The 21,723-nt window shown below is 50.0% G+C and overlaps 11 protein-coding genes across 11 annotated transcripts; 8 read left to right on the forward strand and 3 right to left on the reverse strand.

The window, feature by feature from the left end:
- Positions 1 to 143: 143 nt before the first annotated feature.
- Positions 144 to 2,012, forward strand: IAQ61_000243 (uncharacterized protein; the record flags this gene model as incomplete). Its single annotated transcript, XM_003835365.2, has 1 exon — positions 144 to 2,012. One exon carries the CDS (start codon positions 144 to 146, stop codon positions 2,010 to 2,012), a length of 1,869 nt encoding a protein of 622 aa, XP_003835413.1.
- A 2,080-nt stretch (positions 2,013 to 4,092) lies between these two features.
- On the reverse strand, positions 4,093 to 6,138 carry IAQ61_000244 (uncharacterized protein). The gene is made up of 3 exons (XM_066094588.1): positions 5,785 to 6,138; positions 5,647 to 5,725; positions 4,093 to 5,551 (listed from the first exon to the last, which is right to left on the reverse strand). The coding sequence occupies exons 1-3, from the start codon at positions 5,841 to 5,843 to the stop codon at positions 4,373 to 4,375; spliced, it is 1,317 nt and encodes a 438-aa protein (XP_065955441.1). The 5' UTR covers positions 5,844 to 6,138; the 3' UTR covers positions 4,093 to 4,372.
- Positions 6,139 to 6,488: 350 nt separating this feature from the next.
- On the forward strand, positions 6,489 to 7,436 carry IAQ61_000245 (uncharacterized protein; the record flags this gene model as incomplete). Its single annotated transcript, XM_066094589.1, has 4 exons — positions 6,489 to 6,533; positions 6,695 to 6,870; positions 6,927 to 7,070; positions 7,139 to 7,436. 4 exons carry the CDS (start codon positions 6,489 to 6,491, stop codon positions 7,434 to 7,436), a joined length of 663 nt encoding a protein of 220 aa, XP_065955442.1.
- A 1,128-nt stretch (positions 7,437 to 8,564) lies between these two features.
- Positions 8,565 to 10,911, forward strand: IAQ61_000246 (uncharacterized protein; the record flags this gene model as incomplete). The annotated part of the gene is made up of 8 exons (XM_003835369.2): positions 8,565 to 8,724; positions 8,780 to 8,875; positions 8,929 to 8,965; positions 9,012 to 9,079; positions 9,128 to 9,525; positions 9,583 to 10,000; positions 10,094 to 10,175; positions 10,529 to 10,911. The coding sequence occupies exons 1-8, from the start codon at positions 8,608 to 8,610 to the stop codon at positions 10,909 to 10,911; spliced, it is 1,599 nt and encodes a 532-aa protein (XP_003835417.2). The 5' UTR covers positions 8,565 to 8,607.
- A 1,558-nt stretch (positions 10,912 to 12,469) lies between these two features.
- IAQ61_000247 (uncharacterized protein) lies at positions 12,470 to 13,019 on the forward strand (the record flags this gene model as incomplete). The annotated part of the gene is made up of 4 exons (XM_066094590.1): positions 12,470 to 12,486; positions 12,546 to 12,620; positions 12,803 to 12,857; positions 12,927 to 13,019. 4 exons carry the CDS (start codon positions 12,470 to 12,472, stop codon positions 13,017 to 13,019), a joined length of 240 nt encoding a protein of 79 aa, XP_065955443.1.
- Positions 13,020 to 13,822: 803 nt separating this feature from the next.
- Positions 13,823 to 14,751, forward strand: IAQ61_000248 (uncharacterized protein; the record flags this gene model as incomplete). Its single annotated transcript, XM_003835371.2, has 2 exons — positions 13,823 to 14,164; positions 14,296 to 14,751. 2 exons carry the CDS (start codon positions 13,823 to 13,825, stop codon positions 14,749 to 14,751), a joined length of 798 nt encoding a protein of 265 aa, XP_003835419.1.
- A 1,073-nt stretch (positions 14,752 to 15,824) lies between these two features.
- On the reverse strand, positions 15,825 to 16,043 carry IAQ61_000249 (uncharacterized protein; the record flags this gene model as incomplete). The annotated part of the gene is made up of 1 exon (XM_003835372.1): positions 15,825 to 16,043. The coding sequence occupies one exon, from the start codon at positions 16,041 to 16,043 to the stop codon at positions 15,825 to 15,827; it is 219 nt and encodes a 72-aa protein (XP_003835420.1).
- A 337-nt stretch (positions 16,044 to 16,380) lies between these two features.
- Positions 16,381 to 16,647, reverse strand: IAQ61_000250 (uncharacterized protein; the record flags this gene model as incomplete). Its single annotated transcript, XM_003835373.1, has 1 exon — positions 16,381 to 16,647. The coding sequence occupies one exon, from the start codon at positions 16,645 to 16,647 to the stop codon at positions 16,381 to 16,383; it is 267 nt and encodes an 88-aa protein (XP_003835421.1).
- A 1,140-nt stretch (positions 16,648 to 17,787) lies between these two features.
- IAQ61_000251 (uncharacterized protein) lies at positions 17,788 to 18,012 on the forward strand (the record flags this gene model as incomplete). The annotated part of the gene is made up of 1 exon (XM_066094591.1): positions 17,788 to 18,012. The coding sequence occupies one exon, from the start codon at positions 17,788 to 17,790 to the stop codon at positions 18,010 to 18,012; it is 225 nt and encodes a 74-aa protein (XP_065955444.1).
- Positions 18,013 to 18,140: 128 nt separating this feature from the next.
- IAQ61_000252 (uncharacterized protein) lies at positions 18,141 to 20,928 on the forward strand (the record flags this gene model as incomplete). The annotated part of the gene is made up of 3 exons (XM_003835374.2): positions 18,141 to 18,461; positions 18,512 to 18,766; positions 18,824 to 20,928. The coding sequence occupies 3 exons, from the start codon at positions 18,141 to 18,143 to the stop codon at positions 18,959 to 18,961; spliced, it is 714 nt and encodes a 237-aa protein (XP_003835422.2). The 3' UTR covers positions 18,962 to 20,928.
- Positions 20,929 to 21,267: 339 nt separating this feature from the next.
- On the forward strand, positions 21,268 to 21,675 carry IAQ61_000253 (uncharacterized protein; the record flags this gene model as incomplete). The annotated part of the gene is made up of 1 exon (XM_003835376.2): positions 21,268 to 21,675. The coding sequence occupies one exon, from the start codon at positions 21,268 to 21,270 to the stop codon at positions 21,673 to 21,675; it is 408 nt and encodes a 135-aa protein (XP_003835424.2).
- Between the last annotated feature and the right edge of the window lie 48 nt (positions 21,676 to 21,723).

Raw genomic sequence — 21,723 nt, forward strand, 5'->3', positions numbered from 1 at the left:
GCAACTGCGCAAACAACAACCACTCGACGACCCCGCCGCCCATCTCGAATCTCACTCAATTCGCTCCTCCTAGTCAACTCCATTCACTGTCATCCATGGGCTCCGTCCAAAGCCATTCCCGCTGACACAATGCGCGACCTCTCATGTCCCTCCTCCGCACCCTCGATCGGACCTCCGCAGTCTCGAATGCCACCCATGCCACTCATGCCCCTCAATCCGCCCATATCCGTCCATTCCTCACCTTCCTCTACCCTACTCTCGAAAAGCAGACGCATTCGAAGCGCAGTTTCACCCGGAGCGCAATAACCCGTACCCCGCGCCGAAACTCCAACCCCGAGCATCTGGACAACTTCTTCATACAGGCACTGGTCCGCGCAGGAGCATGCTCGTTACACGCAAAACCAGGCCACGCGCTGCCAAAGTCATCTCCACAGGCTATGCTGTCTTTGGATTTGCGGCAAAAGAGCACATGGCATCAGGGTGAGAAGAGTGGGGGCACGCTCACGTCAGGCTTCAAGAAGCCCTTCAAGAGGGCCAGGACGTTTGCAGAGAAAGAGCTCAAGGCGCTGGTGGACTATTATGGTATCGAGCTCGACACCCGTCCTGATCCGGATCTCGAAGACGGAGGCAATCTGATTTGGAATGTGGGCGACGACCACGAGCCATGGCCGTTACGCGATGCTGCGGATGCCAAACACATCAAGCACCTTGAGAAACTACTGATGGATGACGAATCACCTCATGACGAGATTTACGACACCTATAAGAAGCTACAGTCACCGGGTGTGGTCTATCTTCACGTCAACATTATACGCGCTCTGCTACACCATCTGGCCATTGTGGAACGCCCCACACCCATAGCTATGCAGCGTTTCCTTTCCATACTCGACGATATGAAGACTGCGCATATCCACATTCTGACGTCGGAATGGACTTCAGCCATGCATCTGACAGGCCTCGCCATGGGAAAAGTCACGGCAGACGACCTCCAATCTTCCATATACATCTGGCGAGACATGGAGACGCGCGCCGGTCTACGAAGCAGCTACGTTACCCTCAACGTCCTCTTCAATATCGCTGTCAAAGCCGGAGAGTTCGCCATGGCCGAAACCTTCCTCAAGCAAATGCAGGTTCGCAAATTGAAAATGCACCGCCACCACCGCGTCTCCCTCATCTACTACCACGGCGTCCAGCAAGACGGCAACGCAGTCCGCAGAACCTACCAAGAAATGATTACCAAGGGTGACATTGTCGACACGGTTGTCATGAACGCCGTCATCGCCGCCTTGATCCGCGCCGGCGAACCCTCAGCCGCAGAACACGTCTTTGAACGCATGAAGCGCTTGCACGCAACCCGCATGATCCCGGCCCCAGGCCACCGCTTCTTCCGACGCACATGGCGCGACCGCCGACTTCTAGGCCTCCACCTCACCTACGAAGCGCGAGCCCTCAAGGACATGGGTGAAGAGGAGCGCCTCAAACAACTCCAAGACTACGCGCCCATTGCGCCCGACACCCACACCTATGCCGTCCTCATCCGCCACCACTCCAGCACTGCCGGCAATATCGACCGCGTCAACCAACTCCTCGCTGAAATGCGATACAACTCCGTCCCCCTCAACGGCACCATCTTCATCGTCATCTTCCACGGCTTCCACTCCTTTGGCGGCGTCCGCTACTCCTCCTGGACACGCGACCAGCTCGAGAAGATTTTCAAACAGTACGTCAAAGCGCTCGAGAGCCGTCTGGAGGGCACGTGGCTGTCCTCCATGGCCGTGGTGGCGGCGCTCAGGGCCTTTAGTCAGGTGACAGATCGCGAGCGCACAATGGTGGTTTGGGAGCAGTTGAGGACGCTGTGGAAGCCGAATGAGGAGGAGTTGGAGAATGTGATGAGGGTGTTGAGGGCGCTTGTGCCGCAGGAGGGGGAGGGCGGGGCCGCCAAGGGGACTGGGTTCGATGGGCGCGAGAAGGAGAAGGGTGGGTTTTTCGATGGGTGGCCGCTTCGTAGGTAGAGGCTGCTTTTTAAGTCTTTCGTCCCGCTGGGTTGGTATTGTCGGTATTGGACGTTTCTGAGTGTGTGTGCATGCATGTGCTAATTTAACGATATTCACCCCGCTAAGCATTTCATCTCGTACTTTCTCCTCCCTGTCTTCTCCTGTTCCTCCCCCTCTCCTTTCTCATCCCCCGCGAACTTAAGTCTAACATTGCTATGACAGAGCAATACAATTCACCATCGCTGTGCGCTCATCGACATTGTTCTAGCTTATTCATTCTAACATTCTAATCCATTTATTTTTTCGCAGTGTGAGGTTTTAACGAGGGTCCTCAGGTATATGGACATCGTTGCTCCTTTTCTTCAGAGGGGCTCATGATTGTGTGAGGATTGTTTTGGGCCATAGTCATGTGATTAGAGGAGGGGAGGAGGAGGGGGAATCATGATTGTGTGAGAGTTGCTTTACGGGAAGAATCATGATAGTGTGAGAGTTGTTTTTGGGGAAGAATCATGATAGTGTGAGAGTTGTTTTCTGACACATTCATGGCCACTGCTGTGGCAAGAACAGTTTTGTCTAGGCTTGATTCGACTTCCCTCTCCACAGACATATGTGAGAACGAGGATAGGTTTAGATTTCAAACAAACACCGAAATCATGCGGTACGGTACACGTCCTGTTTCCTCAATCTAGTCACGGTCACCTCAGCGCGAGGGAAAACATACACGTTGACTGAGAAGTTTTCTTTGAATAAGAATACCTGCGGTGTGGGAGTATTGATGAGAGAGAAGGTGGCTGGGGGATGTCGGACAGGTTTATATATGATTTGGTTGTGGAGTCACGTGCATGGCAAGTACAGGACAATGATGGGTGTTGTGTTCAGAGGCAAGGCGGGAAGAACACGTATGGCCACGTTGCATGTGTTTGGTCCTCACCAGCATGCGTAGAATGTCGGGGTAGCTTATTTACGCTCATACGGTATCCATAATCGCATGTGTGTAGGTAGGCAAACCAGAGCCTTGTGTGTATTCCAAAAGGTGATTAGGCATTCTTGAGAGGTATGATGAGACTGCCAGCAAGGGAGAAGCATGTACGGGTCATTTCGCATGTCATCAACGTCTCTAGGTACAAAACTCTGTTGCAGAGAACGCATATGGATCTCTCGTCTTCTCGCTTTCCCAGATCATGGTCAAATGCCCGAATGGGTTTTAAACAGAAGACTCAACCATGTTGTAGTCGAAATTTCTTTTTCAAGAGGGCACTGCATGATATCTAATATCATAGCTTTATGCAAGATTTGATTTACCTCGATAAACCAGATCCAGGACATGAGGAAAATACACGGTATGATTTTATGATGTTTACACAAGTATGAAATAGGTTTTTGAGAAGTTTTAAGCTTATGTCTTGGATACTTTGTAACTCAAATTGCGTTTTGAAGATTAGGACTGGAATCCCATTTCCGAATTGTGATTTGGAGAGACAAAGATAAGAAAAGACTCGAGAAGATCTTATACTCGAAATCATCTACTAACGAGCCAAGGTACCTCAGTTTCTGTAAAATCTGTAGCAACTCATTCCATTAAAATCGACACAAACACATGGATCGAAAAATCTCCGAAATTGGTTCCACCAACACCAGCACGAATGCATCAAAACTAGAACTCCATGTTTATTGCAAAGTTTGTATATGCAAAGATTTGTGAAACAACATCTAAGCCACTCATCAGCATTGCGCTTCCAGTCTTTGAAAGGAATGAGTGACTAGTTTGCAAGGACAAAAGTAGTTCACAATGCACCGCATTGCAATTTGGTTGTAAATCTTTACAGTTAGGGCCACCATCGATGCACATGGAATCAAAAAGAAGAACTTGATTGTCACATATCATAGATTCCTTGGAGCTTTTGTGCATTCATTGTGGTCAAAAGCAGCCACTTTCACACAACCACCAGAATCATGGAAGTAATGCATGACTGTTTGAAACAAGGCAGAGGCCAGGCGCATGAAGTCTTCACGTTTGATCTTTAAAAGATCTGCGTTTACAGGTTTATGCTCAGATATGAAGATGTGGTGGATAGGCGGGATATATATTTCGTGCGTTCGGAACTGGATATGTGGCCAAGACATGGTTCGTTCCTCCCCATGTTTGCGTTACCGAGTTCATTTGGTAAGTGCGGTGCTTGTTTTTTTGGAAGAGAATATGGATGGTTGACATATGTTCTGTGAAGAAGCATTACTTTTGATATGCCAGAAGATACAACAAATGAAAACATGAAAAGTTGAAGAGTATTTATATTCCAAGCTTGGGTTCTAGGTGCGATCAAACGCTTCGACTTCCAAACACATGTCCTCCATGGCAACAACGCAGAGTTCACATTGTATTACAACTTCGCCTTCTTAGCCTTCTCAGCCTGCTTATGCAACTTCAGCGCTTCTCGTACACCCAAGTCGATCAGGACGTCCTCCGAACCACCCGGCACGACAAAGGACGGAACAGCGCGGTAGAAACTCTCGATCCTCGCACCTTGTCCCGTCTTTGTGAGACCCAATCCACCCATGATCTTCAGGCATTCTTCCGCAACATACTTGCACACAATGCCACTCTCAACCTTCAAAAGCGCCGTTGTGCCACCAAGCAACCGCGCACCATCCGCATCGGAAAGGTTCTCGAGTTCGTAAATGATCTGCTCTGTCCACGATTGGAGCGACTCAATCATGCGACCCATGTTTCCAAATTTGTTGCGTACAACGGGTTGTTCGATGAGTGTCTTGTCGAAGGCTTCGCGCTTGATGGCCCATGCAAAGGCATCTTGTATCGCGATTCGACAGCCACGAATGGCTTGGAACGCGATCCAGAGACGCTCGTGGTTGAAGTTGACCATTGTCTGTTTGAATCCTTCCCCCTCTTTGCCAATCAGGTATTCAGCGGGTACCTTGACATCTTCGAATGTCACATAGGTAGTAGCTGACAGTGGGCCAGCAATGACGTCGAGTTTGCGTGTACGTAGGCCCTCAGCGCGCGGGATGAGGATCATAGAAATACCGGCAGCGCCGGAATTGGGAGGCCCCGTTCGTACAGCAGTCATGAAGTAGTCGCTGAACATGCCATTTGTGATCCACTTCTTTTCACCATTGATGATGTAGTGTTTACCGTCTGGTGTTTTCTCGGCAGTAGTCTTGATATTGCGCACGTCGCTTCCAGCGTCTGGCTCGGTGACTGCGAGACAGATTCGCTTCTCGCCTGACAAGATCTCAGGGAAGATTTTGTCTTGTAGTTGTTGCGAAGCAAACTTTAGCAGCGGCGGTGCGCCGACGACGAGACCTATGAAGAGCGAAGCAAGGCCTCCAGATCGAATAAGTTCGTCCCAGAGTATGAAGTCGTGGAAGCCATCCCATTCCGTCGCGGGGATATCACCAATGATGGGGTAGGAAGACCATTGTGAGGGAATGGATTTGCCAAAAGCGATGGGGACAAGCAGGCCGGCTGAAGCGCACTTGTTGTAGATGGCCGGATCGACGGCGCCAGCATCGAGCCAGTCTTGAGTGTGAGGAGCTATATTCTAACATATTGAGTTAGTGTACTGTACGCGTACTGTAACGTAACTTTGTAGCATTGCTGGCACAAGCTATGGTTGGGTGTATTGCGCTGGCATACTTCTTCACACCATGTGCGAACAGCATCACGAAGTCTGCGGTGGCTGTCCTTGTAGTACGCTGATGGTCGTCCAGTGTACCTAGTATCGAAGTCAGCAAGCCATCTATGAAGCAGGTACTGTACGAGACTTGGAATTACCATGCTGGCTCTGCCCATGGCAACGAGCTTCCATAAGGCTCAGTCATCTTGTTGGCCATTTGAAATAGTGTTTTCAGAGACTTCCTGCAGAGGCAGAGAAATATCCTATTATATTAGAATGGATTACATGGCATCTACTTGGCCGTTCTTGACATGTTGTAGTCATTAGTTGGCTGGCGAGCCTCGGTTCCTGCACCCCCCCGCTCGAGGCTGAGCTCTTAGAGTGCCGGTACGGTAATATTCGGTAATGTTCACTACTTCCCAGTAGATGGATTTGACAAGTAGGCTGGATAGCCGTGCACTTTCTCACTTGCCTCTGCACTGGTTTTCGAGTGCAAAGTATCATTGTTGTCGAGATGCGGGGTGTTCACCAGAAGTTCCACATGGAGCGCAGAGAAGAACGCCTAGTCACGTGCTGGCGTGAAGGGGCGCACGGGCCATATCTTGCCTCGTCCTCTCCGATACTGAATCTTCACCATCAATCTCCGCTCGGGTCGTATCTTCCTACCAAGACTATCCTCACGACTCAGTTATGCCCCCGGGCCATGCTTCAGCTTTCATTATGGATTGAGGGATGCGAAATTAGGACAATGACCAGATTTGTTTTCATTTCATATGCTGTATCGGGACAAGCTTAGTGTACTGGTATCTTGCGGAGTTCCCGCGACGGAAAATATCTGGCTACTTAGGTCCCAGACTAAAGGATGTCGATGCCTTCTGACATACATTCTGTATGTGATATACATTCTGTATGTAAGGATGAGCGAGCCATGCATGTACCGGTATCATAGTAACCCAGAAGTTGGTACCTTGTCCCAAGTCAGCCGATGTTGATCCATGATCGGTCGAACTGCGCCCTTGGGCCCATGAAAGAATCTTCTATGTGGATACACGTACTAAGAGACATCAGGCATTTAGTGGAGACTGCTTGAGCTCCTCAGCCAGCGCCGGCGCTACAATGCATATGTACTGTGGAGAAAATGCCGTTAGATCCAGATTGCTGGCCATCTCTCACGGACACGTGCCTATCTCGGCCATGTCGCGTTTCTCAAGGGTGACCCCCTCGGCGTTCTCTGTGGAGAAAGGGTTGGTAAGATCCTAGGAAATGTTTCATCTTGATTTAGTTTACAAGCTATTACCAGGCAACGGCACGACTATGCACACAATCCGAACTATACTTACTGCTATCGGGGACGCGTGCTTCACGCTTTTCATAATCCCGAGATTGGTCTGTTCCCAGAATGTCACATGAACCTTATAGCAAGATCTCGCAGCCGATTCACATGGTAAACTCAGAGGCCGCACTACGGTTGTCTTCGTCTCGAACACTACCACACACTAATACAAGCCACAGTCGAGAGGCAGATCCGATAGTGCACGTATCTGCTACTTGCGGTACGCGCCGGACCTTTCGCTGGCGTACGGGCGCGAGTATCGATATCCGTACATACGGCGCCTTTTCAATGTCACGAAAAGGTTGCACTTGCTCGGCGACGTTCTGCCGACATTACATTACCTTGGGGTCGACTAGTCGCAGCTCACCGATCACATTTCGCATATCCTGCCATCTCATGCAGACTGTGACTTGCACCCCGACCAATGCGTTGCCAAAGTTCAGAATTCAGCAGAGCACTGCGGCAGGTAAGGCGTAGGCAGAGAATTCTACGAGCAAAAATCGGTCCATGTAACTGCATGTGACAAGCTTGAGTACGGCCTGTTACACTGGGCAGCCCGCCAACCCTTCCGATAGGTGCGAGGCGCGAGTGATCTCAGTCAAGTCAACATCATCGTACTAGCTAGTGTTTAGTTTATGAATCAATCGAGCAAGCTTTGGGCGAGCTGTTTACGTATACTTTCGCTAGTACGGCCGACTTGGAGATCGTAACATCTTATCCTTATACACACGAGGCGACATCGATGATACCGTGATTGGATGGCTATCTCAACCTGTACCGAGTGCCTGGCGATCAATACCCAATCTGCTGCTCCGTATTGATAGAGCACTCATGATATCATGGACTAAAGTTTTATGCAAGGGTACGCAACTGGCGAATAGCGCATTGCTCATTCTAGCATCCCGTCACCGTCCGTTGCAGATGGGATGTAGCGGCCCCCACTGGACGCAATCCTTCAACCCTGTCTGTTGGCAAGGCTAATGAACCACGACCGATCTTAGATGCTGCTTATGGCGATATATTAAGCACATTGGTCATTTGTTATTGGCGCCGACAGAGGCATTCGAAAGTCTTCCGGCTCCAAGATTGCGGCACAGACATAATCACATTTCACCGCTTCAATAGCCACGTATACCAGCTGGTATGGCCATATCGCCTGTCCTATTGGAGTTCTCATGCGAGCCCGAGCAATAAGAAAATTTGCCTTCATGAAGCTGGTCGAGAGCGAGATATCTCATCTGCTGCTGCGAGATGGATTTATAGAGTGAGATCGTCAAAAGATCGTGGGGCAGATCCTGCAGGATTTAGTAATAGATCTCGAATGTATTCCTTCAACACCCCTTGTGTCAAGTCACACTCTGTAAACTGTAAAACGGGACGAACGGCCGTCAGACTGCATCGCTTATCAATTTAGCGCAAACTTCCATCAGGACTTAGAAAAACGTATCCCTGCTACAACGGCAGAGCCTATAAACTTGGCATGAATTCACGAGTCGTGAAGTCAAATGCTCAAAGAAATTGGCGCTGGTTAAGACCTGACTTCCGAGGAGGCTGCTGAGAGGCTCAGGCAGGACCTCCAGGACGCATCTGGTTCTTCATTTGAAGCGACAATACCAACCGCGCATATTACGACAAAACGTCTATCAATATGTCTACTTACCAGGACTTGTTCATAGCAGCACTGAGCCATCCACCAGATCCGAATGATCCACAGCCTCTTTCGAATCGTAAGGAAACCATATATGGCACTACGCTTACGTTCCTGGTATGCTCGCGTCCCATACCTGCTCTATAACAGTGAATGCTAACAGCAACCACAGACTGTATCATGGATGGCCGTGTTCTTCCGACTGTGGGTTCGATTCAAGGTCGTCAGAGAACCTGGTCTTGATGATGCTTTCGTAGTTGGCGCTGCGGTTAGTAGTCCGTCTTCTCATAAACTTTGAGTAATGCTGATCCTCTTCTTTAGCTTTGTAACACTGTTGCCACTGTTTGTGTGTGTCTGTGTAAGTCAACACTACCTCTGATTACAACATGACCTCATCATTGCAGCGGTTGAAGCGGGCCTTGGAAAGCACATGCTCTATCTTGGATTCGACAATATCGAACGGTATCTGTTGGTCAGTTCTGTGACACTGATGGCAGGAACTTTTGTCTGACTGGCCTAGACTTTTTACATCGAAAACGGCATGTACGTCACAGAGACTACATTAATCAAGATCTCGCTCCTTCTCCAGTATCTACGCATATTCAAAGCAGGCTATATGCGATGGATTTGTATAGTCCTCCTTGGACTAGTCAGTGCTTGGGGCGCTGGATTCATGTTTATAGCCTGGTTCCCTGCGTTCCCAGTACGTGGAGCCTGGGACGCAACAGTAGTTGGGACGCGCTACGGTTTTGGCTTTAGGGATGTTACAAGTTTCGTCAATACCTTCATAGCACACTCGACTCTGAACATGGTATTCGACATTGCCATCTTCGTTGCGCCGATGGTGCTTTTCGGCACACCCAACCTGCGCCTGAAGAACGCACTAGCAATGGCAGGAGTGTTCACTTTCGGTGGCATGTAAGTTCACATACTATGCTCAAACTGCGCACACCAGCACGTACTGACTGGTCACAGTGTTGTTGCAACTTCTATCTGGCGTCTAACGGGTATCATCCAAACGCGCGCTGGAACCTCGCCATACCTCGACTTCACCTGGTGGTCACCCACCATGATCATCCTCACATGCATCGAAATCGATCTCGCTATCATATGTGCGTCCATGCCTATATTCTGGCCCCTGGTCGAGAAGTCATTTTCGGCTATTTTTGTCCGCGTCGATGTCCAGATCGTGGAAGAACGCGTGCAGGACAACTACGGTTTGGCATATGAACTAGAACATAGGAGGACCGCCGACGGCAGTGTGAAAAGCAGTGGGACAAGCATCCATCGTTTGACAGACGAGGGGCATGGTCCTGGCAATACGAGTAAAGATTACACAGTCGGATTCGATCCATGTAATGAAGAATCGAGGGCGCAAGGATTTACCACGGAAGTAAGAAGTCAACCTAAGATGAATTGGGAGATATGAAACCTTGAAATGAAAGTTTCTATTTATTTCTTCCTAATCCCCCTAAAACATAGGCAGTGGTCAACTTTGATGCAATGTCTTGATCACCCTATCTCACTGTGCACCCTTTTTACACGGATTTCGAGAGTGTTTTGGCCTGGTACGAATGAGCCACTGGCTCTATGCTGACTCATGAGCTGAGTTTGCGGAGCACGACGACGCGCAAAGCTGTGACTGGAGCGAATACACATGAAACAGGAGGCCAGACTGCTCATTTAATTACTCTCTTCCGCTTTAGCAAGGTTTCCTGGGAAATCTTTTCTACTATCGATGACTACCGAGAAGAATGAATCTTGACATCACTTTCAATCAAGGAATGATATCAATTTGCTTTTTGTATTGAGGTAGGATATTTCCATTTATATCCACCAATTCATCACACATGCCTCATTACCTCAGAGCAGACTAGCAGCAATCACAGCCATGCATATAACATACAATTGAACCCTTCAGTACTGAGAGCGCCAGCTTCACCAGTGGAAGTAGCAGATGCAGAATGCAAAACACTCGTTGAGCGAGAAGCAGAAGCGGCAGTTCCAGTGGCAGATGAAACGTGGCTGCCGCCGAAGTGCGCAGTAGATGAAGCAATAACGGAGATATGGCTAGTAGTAGATCACACAGCAGTGGAAGTGTTACTAGCAATAGATGAAGCAAGCTATGAGGCTGACATTATAATCGATGAGGCCAATTCAGCGTTCGATGAGGATGAGGCGGTCACTGATGAGACGCGGGATAACGCTGAAGATGCGGCGCCAGCTGTGGAGGATATGCGTGGTGAGATAGCAAAGGAGGCAGTACTGACGATGGAGGAGTGGTCTGATCGGAACGCTGGATGAGCTAGTCAGTGAGGTGTGAGTGAGAATTCAAGAGAACTCGTGGGTTCTGCCCGGCAACGAGGCCAACGAGTGCTGGGAGACTAATTATAGAGAAACAAATATTTGCTTGCTAATGGGAATGAATATAGTGTCATAGCGAATCCACAACGATATGAGACACATGGGATCATGGTTTTCTGATAATTATTTGGCTTGACTTTGGCGAGCTTTTGAGTATCCTCAGTTTGTGGCAGGCTGTTCGTATGGCGATTTGAGTAATTCTGATTCGTCGAGGGGTCGTATAGATATACGTGAGCGGCGTAGGCTGAGAATTCTCCTATTTGGGGCCGACCCGAAATTCGCTCCGCTATCTCGTAAAGAGAAGACGCTGCACTGATCGATCGCGTGTTGACATTTCGTTTCCCAATCTTTCATTTAGCTGAAATTCTATTAAATTACTCGTCATGAAGGTAGGAAAGCGCGAGCGGTTGCTGAGAGTCTGATTGAAGGTATCAAATTTAGTACTTTTCTGGTGACTAAATTTACAATAGTTCGTAGGCTAGAGGAAGCATCAGCGGGTAACTGGTAAGTACTTAAAATCTCATGTTTCCATGGCGTACCCGGGAACATGCTTCGAATTGCGATACTGTGTATTGCTCAAGAGCCTGGGTGAGTTTGTTGGTACTCCGATTACGGCGACTGTATACTCATCTTAATTGATGTAATCTCTTCAACATTAAATGCAAATAATGAAAACACTGTGTCTCTTCTTCCACCTGAGTTGTGGTTGAAACCTAGTTATATATTATTACCAGGCTTGAGACGCTAAAACTTGAATGCTACCAAATCTGAAATTGGGCCATCAAACGTACTTTAGAATAGCATGACTCTGATGAATGTGATGCCACTGTTTATAAAGAAGGTCCTGCATATTCAGTCATACGCGGGCAGAATTGTGATTGTGTGGGCACACGCAGTGACGATGCTCTCTCCAGGTCGGAAAGTATACACATTTTGCTCACAGTGAGACACAGGAAATATGGAAACAATGCTATATACAAGTGCTTGTCAGGTCGGGTTCATGGAAGGGCGATTTGCACTACGTGGTGACTAAGCTGAGCTGTGCTAACTCAGCAAGATATTCCAAGGGGAAACTATCCAGACGTGCAGACTTCGGAAGCATACATCCATCCGATCTTCACTGAGACACTTAGTGACACCATGGAAGTAGAATGCGGAGTTCCTTACTAGCGAAGACTTGTACAGTCGTGTCCCAAGCTCCCTCGTTGGGCGCCTGCAACCCAACGTGCCTCTACCCAACCTCTCGCTTTTCGGAGCATGTTACTGCACACCATCGCTTTTGACACTTAACTTGAATGTCCTTGTGATTTTCACTTTTGATCGATTCACATCCAGCGGAGCCATGCCCTTCGCCTTGCGGGGCTCCTCCCCCGCGGCTGTGTAACGCTCTCTCCACAGCTCTCCTAACCGCGTTTTCAATCATCCGTCACCATGCCTAAATCTCGCATCTTTCCGCATTACAAACGAAGATTGAAGTAACGATATTTTAACGCAATAAATGTCAGCAGAGCATCGGTGAGATATACCTCGACATGCGTATCATTGCATTCACTCAGGCTGAGCGAGCGTACTAGGGTGCCACGATGTTACCAAGGATGTTGTATCGATCCTGTCAACCGGTATCACGCATCTGCTAGACGCAAAGCAACGTACGAATACCCTCGTTTCGATCCTTGCATTGTGTGCCATTGCTCGTTCTCCCACTGTTCCCTGGTTGTTTTCGAGCCGCGGAGCTAGTGCTTTGCTGACTGCCTTCGATGCCAATGACCTACGAACCTGGCCCAAAGACTGAAATCCAAGTGGAAGTCTTTGTTATCGTAACATGAGGCAGCGATCTTGAGACGATAAACGATCCTGGGTTCGTGAGGCCCGTTCAAGCAACAAAGGTGTGAAGTATTCGTGGTTCAAAAAGAAAGATTCCGGGAAACCGCTTAAAAATCCTAACTACACTCTAGCTTGAACTTCCCGGGTTGTCGGTTCACAACCGACCACGCATGTTCAGCGATGTGGCCAATGCAGGGAGCGTTTTGCTGGCCAGGATAGCTTAAACGCAAATCCTCGGTCACACCCGTTCAGCGTATCACGTCCAAAGACTTCATGCAACCTGAGGGGAACTACATCTCCTGTTTGTAAGTCTCTTTTCCCGAAAACCACATGTGTGAAACCATACTGCTGCTACCTTTTCCCACCCTGACATGATCGCCTAAAACCTTTCCCGCAAGGCGAACAGCCATACTCAGGAGCTTCTTTCTGATGGAAGACTATCTCAATAAACAGCCTCAATCCTCCAAGGATGGTACCAACGTTCACACGTCCGCACCTGGAGTTAGCAGGTTCTATAGGCAACATGGCGCTTCAACCAGGGACATGGGTCCCTGTCACGTATGATCAAGATCGCGATGAAGAGGTAGGCTTCCAACGCCGATTTGCGGACACTCTCCAACGTGATCTGTCCTCCCACACTTATCATTCCTCAAGGCTTGGCTTCTGCGATCACAGCACATCCAGCTGATCGTGCAAGCTCTCAGAAACGCAGGATACGTGTGTATTGCAGGCACAATAGCTAGCCTGCTTCCAATAAGGGATTGATTGGTCTTCTCCCTCGTTTCCCAATCACAACGGTCGGAAAGACATCTGCCAGGCGCTCAGTTGACGATCTTCACGTTGCGTTGCACAGCAAGAGACTGCAGACGTCAATACTACACCATAATTTACCACGTGAAACGGGGTATATTACCTTCACAAAGTATGCGTACAATCCATCATCATCTCAGCATCCAGTCAATCTCATCTCGAGTCAAGACTCTCTACTTCGACTCCATCCCTCATTCTCCTATAGCAATTCCTCAAAATGTCCGAGAAAGGTGACCACGCGAAGGAGCCTGAGCTCGGTCTTCCCTTTCGCGAGCCTACGACTACACAGCCACGCGAGACCGTTCGACCACATCACACGCTAAGAACGGAATTGGCTGCCTTCTTTGGAGAGTTCATAGGCACTTTCATGTTCCTCTCTCTCGCCTTCTCCGGCACGCAAATCGCCCTAAATGCGACCAGCAATGCTCAATTGAAACCGAGTGACATCCCTGCTCCCGATGTCGGGAAGCTGCTCTACATCTCCTTTGCATTTGGTGTCTCGCTTGCCATCAACGTTGCAATCTTTGCCGATGTTAGCGGCGGAAAGTTCAATCCGGCTGTGAGTTCTGTCAGCTCTTTTGTGTAGCCACATGTTTCCCCGCTGCATCACACGGGACTGCGATATTTGATGGAGCCAATGCATGGTTCGAGAAAACGCTGTGTGTTACGGTGGCTGATCATCTGCTTCAGGTAACCACGGCTCTATTCATCACTGGTCAGATCCACTGGCATCGCGCAGCCCAGACTATCCTCGCCCAGCTCATCGCTGGTATGGCAGCCGCTGGCTTCGTCGAGGCTCTACTACCGGGCCCACTGAATATTGCAACCACTCTGGCGCCCTCCATGAGCGTCACACGTGGCCTCTTCCTCGAGGCATTTGTCACATCTCAGTTGGTCTTGACCATCCTGATGCTGAAGGCCGGACCGTCGAAGCCCATGTACATTGGTTTTTCGCTATTCATCGCGCACATTTGCAGCGTGTATTTCACGGGTGCTAGCTTGAATCCTGCAAGGAGCTTTGGACCAGCCGTAGTCATTGGCTTTACTGGATATCATTGGATTTACTGGCTTGGCCCGCTTCTTGGGGCGGTAGTTGCAAGTGGCGCGTATGCGTTGATTGAGTACATACGACATGAGAGGGTGTAGTTCAAGGTATGTTTGACGAGTGAGGAGGCCAGCAAGAACGCGGGGCAAGTATCAGAATGTAGTCGTCTTACGTGCAGGAACCACGTGCATGATGCGGTATCCCAGTCCCGATGTGATGGGCAAGCTGGCTAGCGTTAGTTCAGGATCGGATCTTTTGGGAGGATACGTTTTACGAATGATGACAATATTCCAAGATAGCTCAGCAAAGGCGTTGGGATGGGTCTAGCATCATGTCTTTATTGTACGCTGTTGGGGTTTATGCAAGGATGTCTTCAATTCGCTAATGGTGACCCACGTACTCTTGTGCTGCGAAATATACCTCGAAACTACTAGGAGGTTGTCGTGTATGTAACCTGCTTAGCCACCGAGTGATCTCCAAGTGATGATCTTCATCCATGATGGAGCTCTGATTTTGTGTCGGCTGGAACTGCTTTGTATGCTTGATGTCGGAACAGAGATCTATGCTCACAACCCAAGTGACATACAAGGTCCTACGATCTGTGGGTTTAGATATTGTGAGTAGCATGAGACATACAAGCACTCTACCAACTAGACATATAGTAATTGAACACATGAAGAAATCCCCGCAGATGAAGCACCCTACCTGATGAATCCCAGCCTCCAAGGAAAGCATAGCCTCACTGTCAAACAAAAGTCACGTGTTCAGTTTGACTTTCCATTGGCACCAGCCCCGCGCAGTCATTTTTCACGTTCACCCCAAATGCTAACGCTTCTGTCAACGCCATAAACATTCTTATTCCCATTTACTCAACCCTCAAGAAGCTCTTTAAGATCTACCATCAATCCAGTAGCGAGACCATGAAGAACATCAAATCGTAGCAAAAATCATCAAAAGGGAACGCCGACTCCATGAGGTCTCTGGAATAAATCTCCGTTTGGCATCAGAACGAAGATTGGATTTATGTTTAATAGGTGTGCTGGCGTCAGACTCCACATCGTCCCGACGCATCGGTAGGACTTAGAGGCTTACCTTAGGTACATCAGGTGTGGCGTAGTTTTGCGGCACAGCTCGATGGACCAGATGTGAAACATGTCATTGTATGCCATGTACGTTATGTACCGAGGGCGCTTCCTGGGCGGCTATCCCATGTCTCCAACGAAACCCACGTGTGCGATTGGCTCTGATTGAAGAGAATCTTGGACTGGATTAGAGCATGAACAGCGATCATCTGATCTCCGACGAGGTATCCGGTGAAAGCCTGAGCGGTAAGGAAGCTATTGCTCGGGACATGAAAGTATCTAGCTTGGAGAGCCCAGAACACGTGCTGCATTGTGGAAGTTGGAAGTTTGGTGCAATTGAATAGGCGATATGTAAGCGACTAGGGAATTCCCATGGTGCAACATTTCAACTTTCAAGATGATTACCATGACTGCTGATCACTGCTGAAGTTGGTCGGTGGTGGATCAATTCCAGCGGATACTTATATAACCTCGCCAGCCTTGAATGATCTCGTGAACTACAGGCGGTGTTACCACTGCTACAAAAATGGTTAGAAGATCTCCCGCTGTCAGCTGTGGCGCAGTGCCGCATTGACGGCCTCCAAAATGTATATAGCGTCTGACTATGGTCATTTTGCTGATGATGTGAACTTGGATGGCTGAAGTTGTTCATTCGAAAACCGAAGACACAGGACTGGTTCCCTCACTGGCTTCTTCTAGATACCAGAACGCATAGCGGAACAGAACTTCCATCTTATAGATATTCACGGTACCGCACTTTGCTCGGGTATATCGTTGCTTTGTCGATCGCAGCCTGGTATCCTGGTCTTTGACGAGGATCGACGGCGCTTCGAGCGAGATTGATGCGGCCGTCAAAAAGCCGCGACTAAGGCTAGAAGCGTCGATTCCAGAATTTAGCTGCTGTATATGTGCCATGACTAGGTTGTTCTCGAGAATGGAAAAGGGGATGGTGGATCATGATGCTGGCAATCTGCGCGATGAAAATCAGGGTGGAGCATGGCCAATCCGCAGAACCTGTGCCAACCGAAGACCAGTATGCCTGGGTGAAAGAGAAGATATCCGCCTGTTGGTAGTGGAGAAGAGATTGCGGATTCAGTGGTGGTTGCGATCACCTATTTTAAGAGCCAGAAATGCGGCGCATGCGTTCCTTCTATCCCAATTTTGTTTTTAGGAGGATGCCAAATTGGTATTGACCAGGCTGCGTCCTGCGGCATGTTCGAAAAATTGGCCTTTGATGTCCAACGATTGGCATGAATCAGGAAAGGGTCCTCGCGTGGAGTATCGCGGCGTGGTCTTGTAATTCACAAATGTTTAAAAAGTGGACTGCGTCTCTTTCCCATCGCCCATGCTCTGTCAGCTGTCGTGATCAAGGTGTTCCGCGCACGAAAGCGTCATAGCAAAAGCGTCTTGTCAGCAAGCAAATGAGCGTGTTCCTGGAAGCGGATTGATCGTTTTCATATCCTGTACGAAGGGCCGAGAGCGGTCATGGCTGATGTTCCAGTCACGAGGAATGTACCGTGCCAAGAATAGATTGAGACGGGTTCATCCGCCACACCAGGCACGCCCGAGCTTTGTGACACTTACCGCTCTGGTCACTGTTGTTTGGGCCGCGTTTCCGTGTACCTGCAGCAGGATAGCTCGTGGGTTTTGTGTACGTAGCAGGTTTGTAGGTAGATGTTGTATATGCGCATCTCCATATACGCGCCGGATGGAGTTTTGTCGTGCTGTCGGATTGCGGCAATGTGCCGAGGCGATGCTCGAGGCTTGGCAATATCTAGTGCGCCACGATTTGGGCGCGGGGTCTCATGACGTGTTACTTTCCCCCCAGAAACCAGGTCTCTTCACGGTGAAAGCGGAAACACAACCAGTGATAGGAGAACGCCGCATCGTCATCTGCCAGCAACCACACCACTATGAAAGGCAGAGGTACCTAGGAGTACATAGATGGGCCGTTGCTCTTTGTTGTGTCAAGGATGGGTTGGCTCGCGCAGGCATCCGGCCGGCGATACCTGGCTGTGGCTGGGGCGCTAAAGACGGTGTACAAGACAGTCAGTGATGGATCCAACTCGCAAGCGGCGCGAAACGCCTCAGCCTCAGGATGCAGCCGTCGTATCCATTTGCTGGAAAGCAGTTGGACTAACAAGAATGAAGCATAGCGCATCGCTGACCTGGGAGTCTGGCACATCGGAGCAGGGCAAGGAGCGGGTCATCAGGGCCATGCCAAGGCCGGCTCTGGTCTCCATCCGTCGACGCAGAAGCCATGGGCTGGAAGCAGGTTAACGGCTAGAAGGCGTCGTCGTCTTTATTAGGTAGGTGAGGCCCTTGGCCCTGCTGCTTTCCTGCTTCTTGGAACTCTGGTATCGATTGCGACGCACGCCTTCTGCAGTGCGACTGGCTCACTGTCAAACATGATGGAGTACGGACGGATTCTCCGGTTGACGCTGGTGCCTACGATAGTCTTCTTACTACTCTCGTTGGTTTCGGTGGCGTTGACAACACATTACTGGATCATTGGCGATTGGATTGTCCCTCGAGGCATTACCGTGACCACAAACGAATTCAGCCAGCGGACACAGCAATATGTTACCGACGACACCATCGTTTACTTTACAACTGCCGATGCCGATGCCACTATCGTCTCTGGATGTCTTAACTTGGCCGCCGCTGTGATTTCGCTCATTGCTTGGAGTATCCTGCGAAAGCCGGGCATGGACTCTCAGCTCGCTGCGGTACGTCTCTTTGCTCGTAGGACCTTGGACAGCTGGCTAACGTTGTCAAGGGTAAACGCCGTTTCTATGTCATCGGGGTCATTGTCACATCGGTTGCTGGGGCTTGTTCAGCACTCGCGTCCATCGTTCTACACTATACAGAGCGGGGCGACAACCAATATGGCTGCACCCCCGAAAGACTCATGATGGGAGGCAAAATGAACACCAACATGTATTGCACAAGAGAAGCAGCTGCCTGCAACCTCCAGCCTCAGTACCTTCGTGGAAGCGATCGCTCGAATGCGGAGGTGGCCTGCAACGAAGCTGTGAGTTGGAATATATCTCATTTTCCTAATAGTGGAGATAGGCTGACGTTCGTATAGCTCGTTGTAAAGTGGTTTCAAATCATCTTGATTATCAACGCATTGATTGTTTTGGCCATGTTCAGCGTCCAAGCACGTTTAAGACGAACCACCCGCGACACCAGGATGGCCAAGGAACGAGAAGCAGCACAGCAATGAGCCTCGTTCTGACATCACCCTTTACGCTCTTTACGCATTTCACGAAGTCCCACGGCGTTTCCATGCAAAATCGAATCATGCACCTGGCATTGCATCTACACTGGAGTTGAGCATATGGCATTAAGGCGGTCTGCTACGTCTTGGATATACTGTGTATACGCCCAGGCTGAAGGGTCGATATCGCGCGATATCCACATTGTACTGGTATGCGTTCTGCCTGCCGCTGCCACAGCGCCACTCCATTGCCATTGATTAAGAAGTAATGTTTGGCTTGGATACCATATATCACGAAGGAATTCAATTTTCAGTAATCGTCACATTTTTCCTCTATTAGTCAATTAACTCTGTAGGTCAAGTTCAACGTCTGGCTGGGTAGTCGTGCCCACCGCCATATCGATTTCAGAGGCTATCTAACCTCAGGGTTTACCACTCGTCCCCCAGAACAACAGGACTACAGGCACCCCGCCAGATCCAGTTTCTGCCTCATCCTATGTGCATAATCCAACCCCAGGGGGCATAGAGTTGGAGTGCTTGTCTGTGCTTCTTAGCGGCCGAACCGTTCGTGCACGTCCTTCTGGCGCCTGAGTCGGAACCAACTCCGGTGTGCCGCGAATGTCATTAATTCGGGACTGTCCTTCAGGCACAACTTCACCGTCCGCACAGTTCTGCATCTAATCCAAGTTCACAAAGAGACTCGTTGGATAGAGACTTCTCTGTCAACACAACTGTTCGAAAGCCCCCCACCTTTCGCATTGTTGCTCACTTGGTCTTAAGGTTCATTCCGGATGCTGGCGGCAGTGCTAGTCTCGCTCCTTTCTTGGCCCCTTTAACCTGGAGGGAAACAGACGCAAAGCGAATAGTTTGCGCGGCCAGTCTGGCTTAGACATCGTGAGTAAGCAAGACTGGAAAGCTAGTGCCTGTTTGGGATGCGGACGAAAGCGCAAATTACTGTGTCGATGCCACAAATGCCAGGACCACTTCGCCATGTCAAACTCGCCCAACATCACCTGACAGGTTTACTTGTGGCGCATGTGATCTTTATGCAAAAGTTGGAAACTCAGCATCAAAATATTCTGGGTTCGAGGCTCCGTTAAGACTGTATGGCAAGATCCCCAGGACCGTTGGTCAAGACTTGGGCTTGTCGACATACGCCAAAACGTCTTATCAAGTGATGCGATGGGCTCAACAATGAGAGGGCATTTCTCTACTGCAGAATGTCCAGATCTATCGTATACTTCACGGTAGGTTAGGAACAGACATTGCTTTCAAGATGACTTCACACTATCAGCAACACAGTAAACCCCCAACAATCGCCACATCTCTAGATCAAACCATCAGTAGTCAATACCACTCAAAAGCAAAACGACCCATCACAGCACAACAACAGTCCTGTGAAGCCATGAATACCGTGACATACGCATCCAAATAAAGCCCGCCACCAGAATGCTAGCAACTCCATTCTCAAGAAAGAATCGCCCAACTTACGCCAGAAATGAGACAACATACACCGCAAAGGACCCAGCCAACCCAGCTCGCGCACGACACCCAGCTTCAAAAGCCCCCTTTCCCCCTCCGCGCCATCGCCCTCACAGAAATCATAGCCGCCCTCGCCAACAAAACCTTCACATCCGCAGACCTAGTAACAGCATACACCTACCGCACCCACCAAGTCAATCCAACATTGGTTCCATCATCCAACTCTCCCCCACCGCCGCCTCCCGCGCCCACATCCTCGACACCGAGCGTCTCCAACACGGTCCAAAGGGCCCCCTCCACGGTAGCCCCATCCTCCTTAAAGACAACATCCCCACGCTCGACGATGCCACAGATACATGTGCGGGCTCGCTAGCGCTTGTAGGCGCGCGCCCAAGTCGCGAGGCCAGTGTTTTGGGCTCGTTGAAGCGCGCGGGTGCCGTGTTGCTCGGGAAAACGAATATGGCGGAGTGGAGTGGGTTTCGTAGTTCGGGTGGGTGTCCAGGGTGGAGTGCGAGAGGGGGGGCAGGGCGTGGGTTGCTTTGGTGGGAGGGAGGCTAAGTGTAGTGGGAGTAGTGGGGGGAGTGCGGTGATGGGAGGGGAGGGATAGGTTGGGTGTGAGCGTAGGGGATATGGATTTGCTAATAGATGATGTAGACGTGCTGGAGTATTGTTTCACCGGCAGAAAAAGCAGGCGTGATAGGATTCAAATCAACACGAGACCTCTTCTCCTCCTCCGACATCATCCACGCCTCAAAACGGCAAGACACCGTAGGCCTCCTAACCCGCAGTATCACAGCCGCCATCCTCGTCTCCACCACCATCATCCTAGAATGCACCCACCACACCGAAGCCACCAAACTCCTCCCACCCGCGCCTTCCACTCAGCCAATTCCACCCCCAACCTCACCGGCATCCGCATCGGGTTCCCCAGCCTTCCCGCCTCCACGCACCTCCCGCCCACAAAGCCACACAATCCACCCGCCTCCTGTCCCGCCTCCACCACGCCAGCACCACCATCATCCCCAACATCCCCATCCCCGGTGCCCAAACCTACGAAGCCCTCCCCCTCCCTGCCCGCCAAATCACCCCAAGACACAGACTTGAAAGTCGCAATAAACACCTACCTCGCCACCCTCGCCACAAACCCAAACCTCATCTTCAACCTCGCCGACCACCTCGCTTTCACAAAGCGCTGCCCCGCTGAACAATACCCGGAGCGCAACGCCGCGGTGCTATAGCGCGCGCAGGCTACGCTGTCGGATAGTGAGTTGTACGCGGCGATGGTG

This window comes from Plenodomus lingam (assembly GCF_022343315.1).
Source record: "Plenodomus lingam strain CAN1 chromosome Unknown contig_1, whole genome shotgun sequence".
NCBI lineage: Eukaryota > Fungi > Ascomycota > Dothideomycetes > Pleosporales > Leptosphaeriaceae > Plenodomus > Plenodomus lingam.

Bases quoted from the DNA above. Each gene is read 5' to 3' on its own strand.
- IAQ61_000244 (XM_066094588.1), bottom strand. From the start codon at position 5,843: ATGGCCAACAAGATGACTGAGCCTTATGGAAGCTCGTTGCCATGGGCA. The intron at 5,726-5,784 runs GTAATTCCAAGT...CTTCGATACTAG, and splicing joins CCATGGGCAGAGCCAGCATG to GTACACTGGACGACCATCAG. The intron at 5,552-5,646 runs GTATGCCAGCGC...TCAATATGTTAG, and splicing joins TTCGCACATGGTGTGAAGAA to AATATAGCTCCTCACACTCA.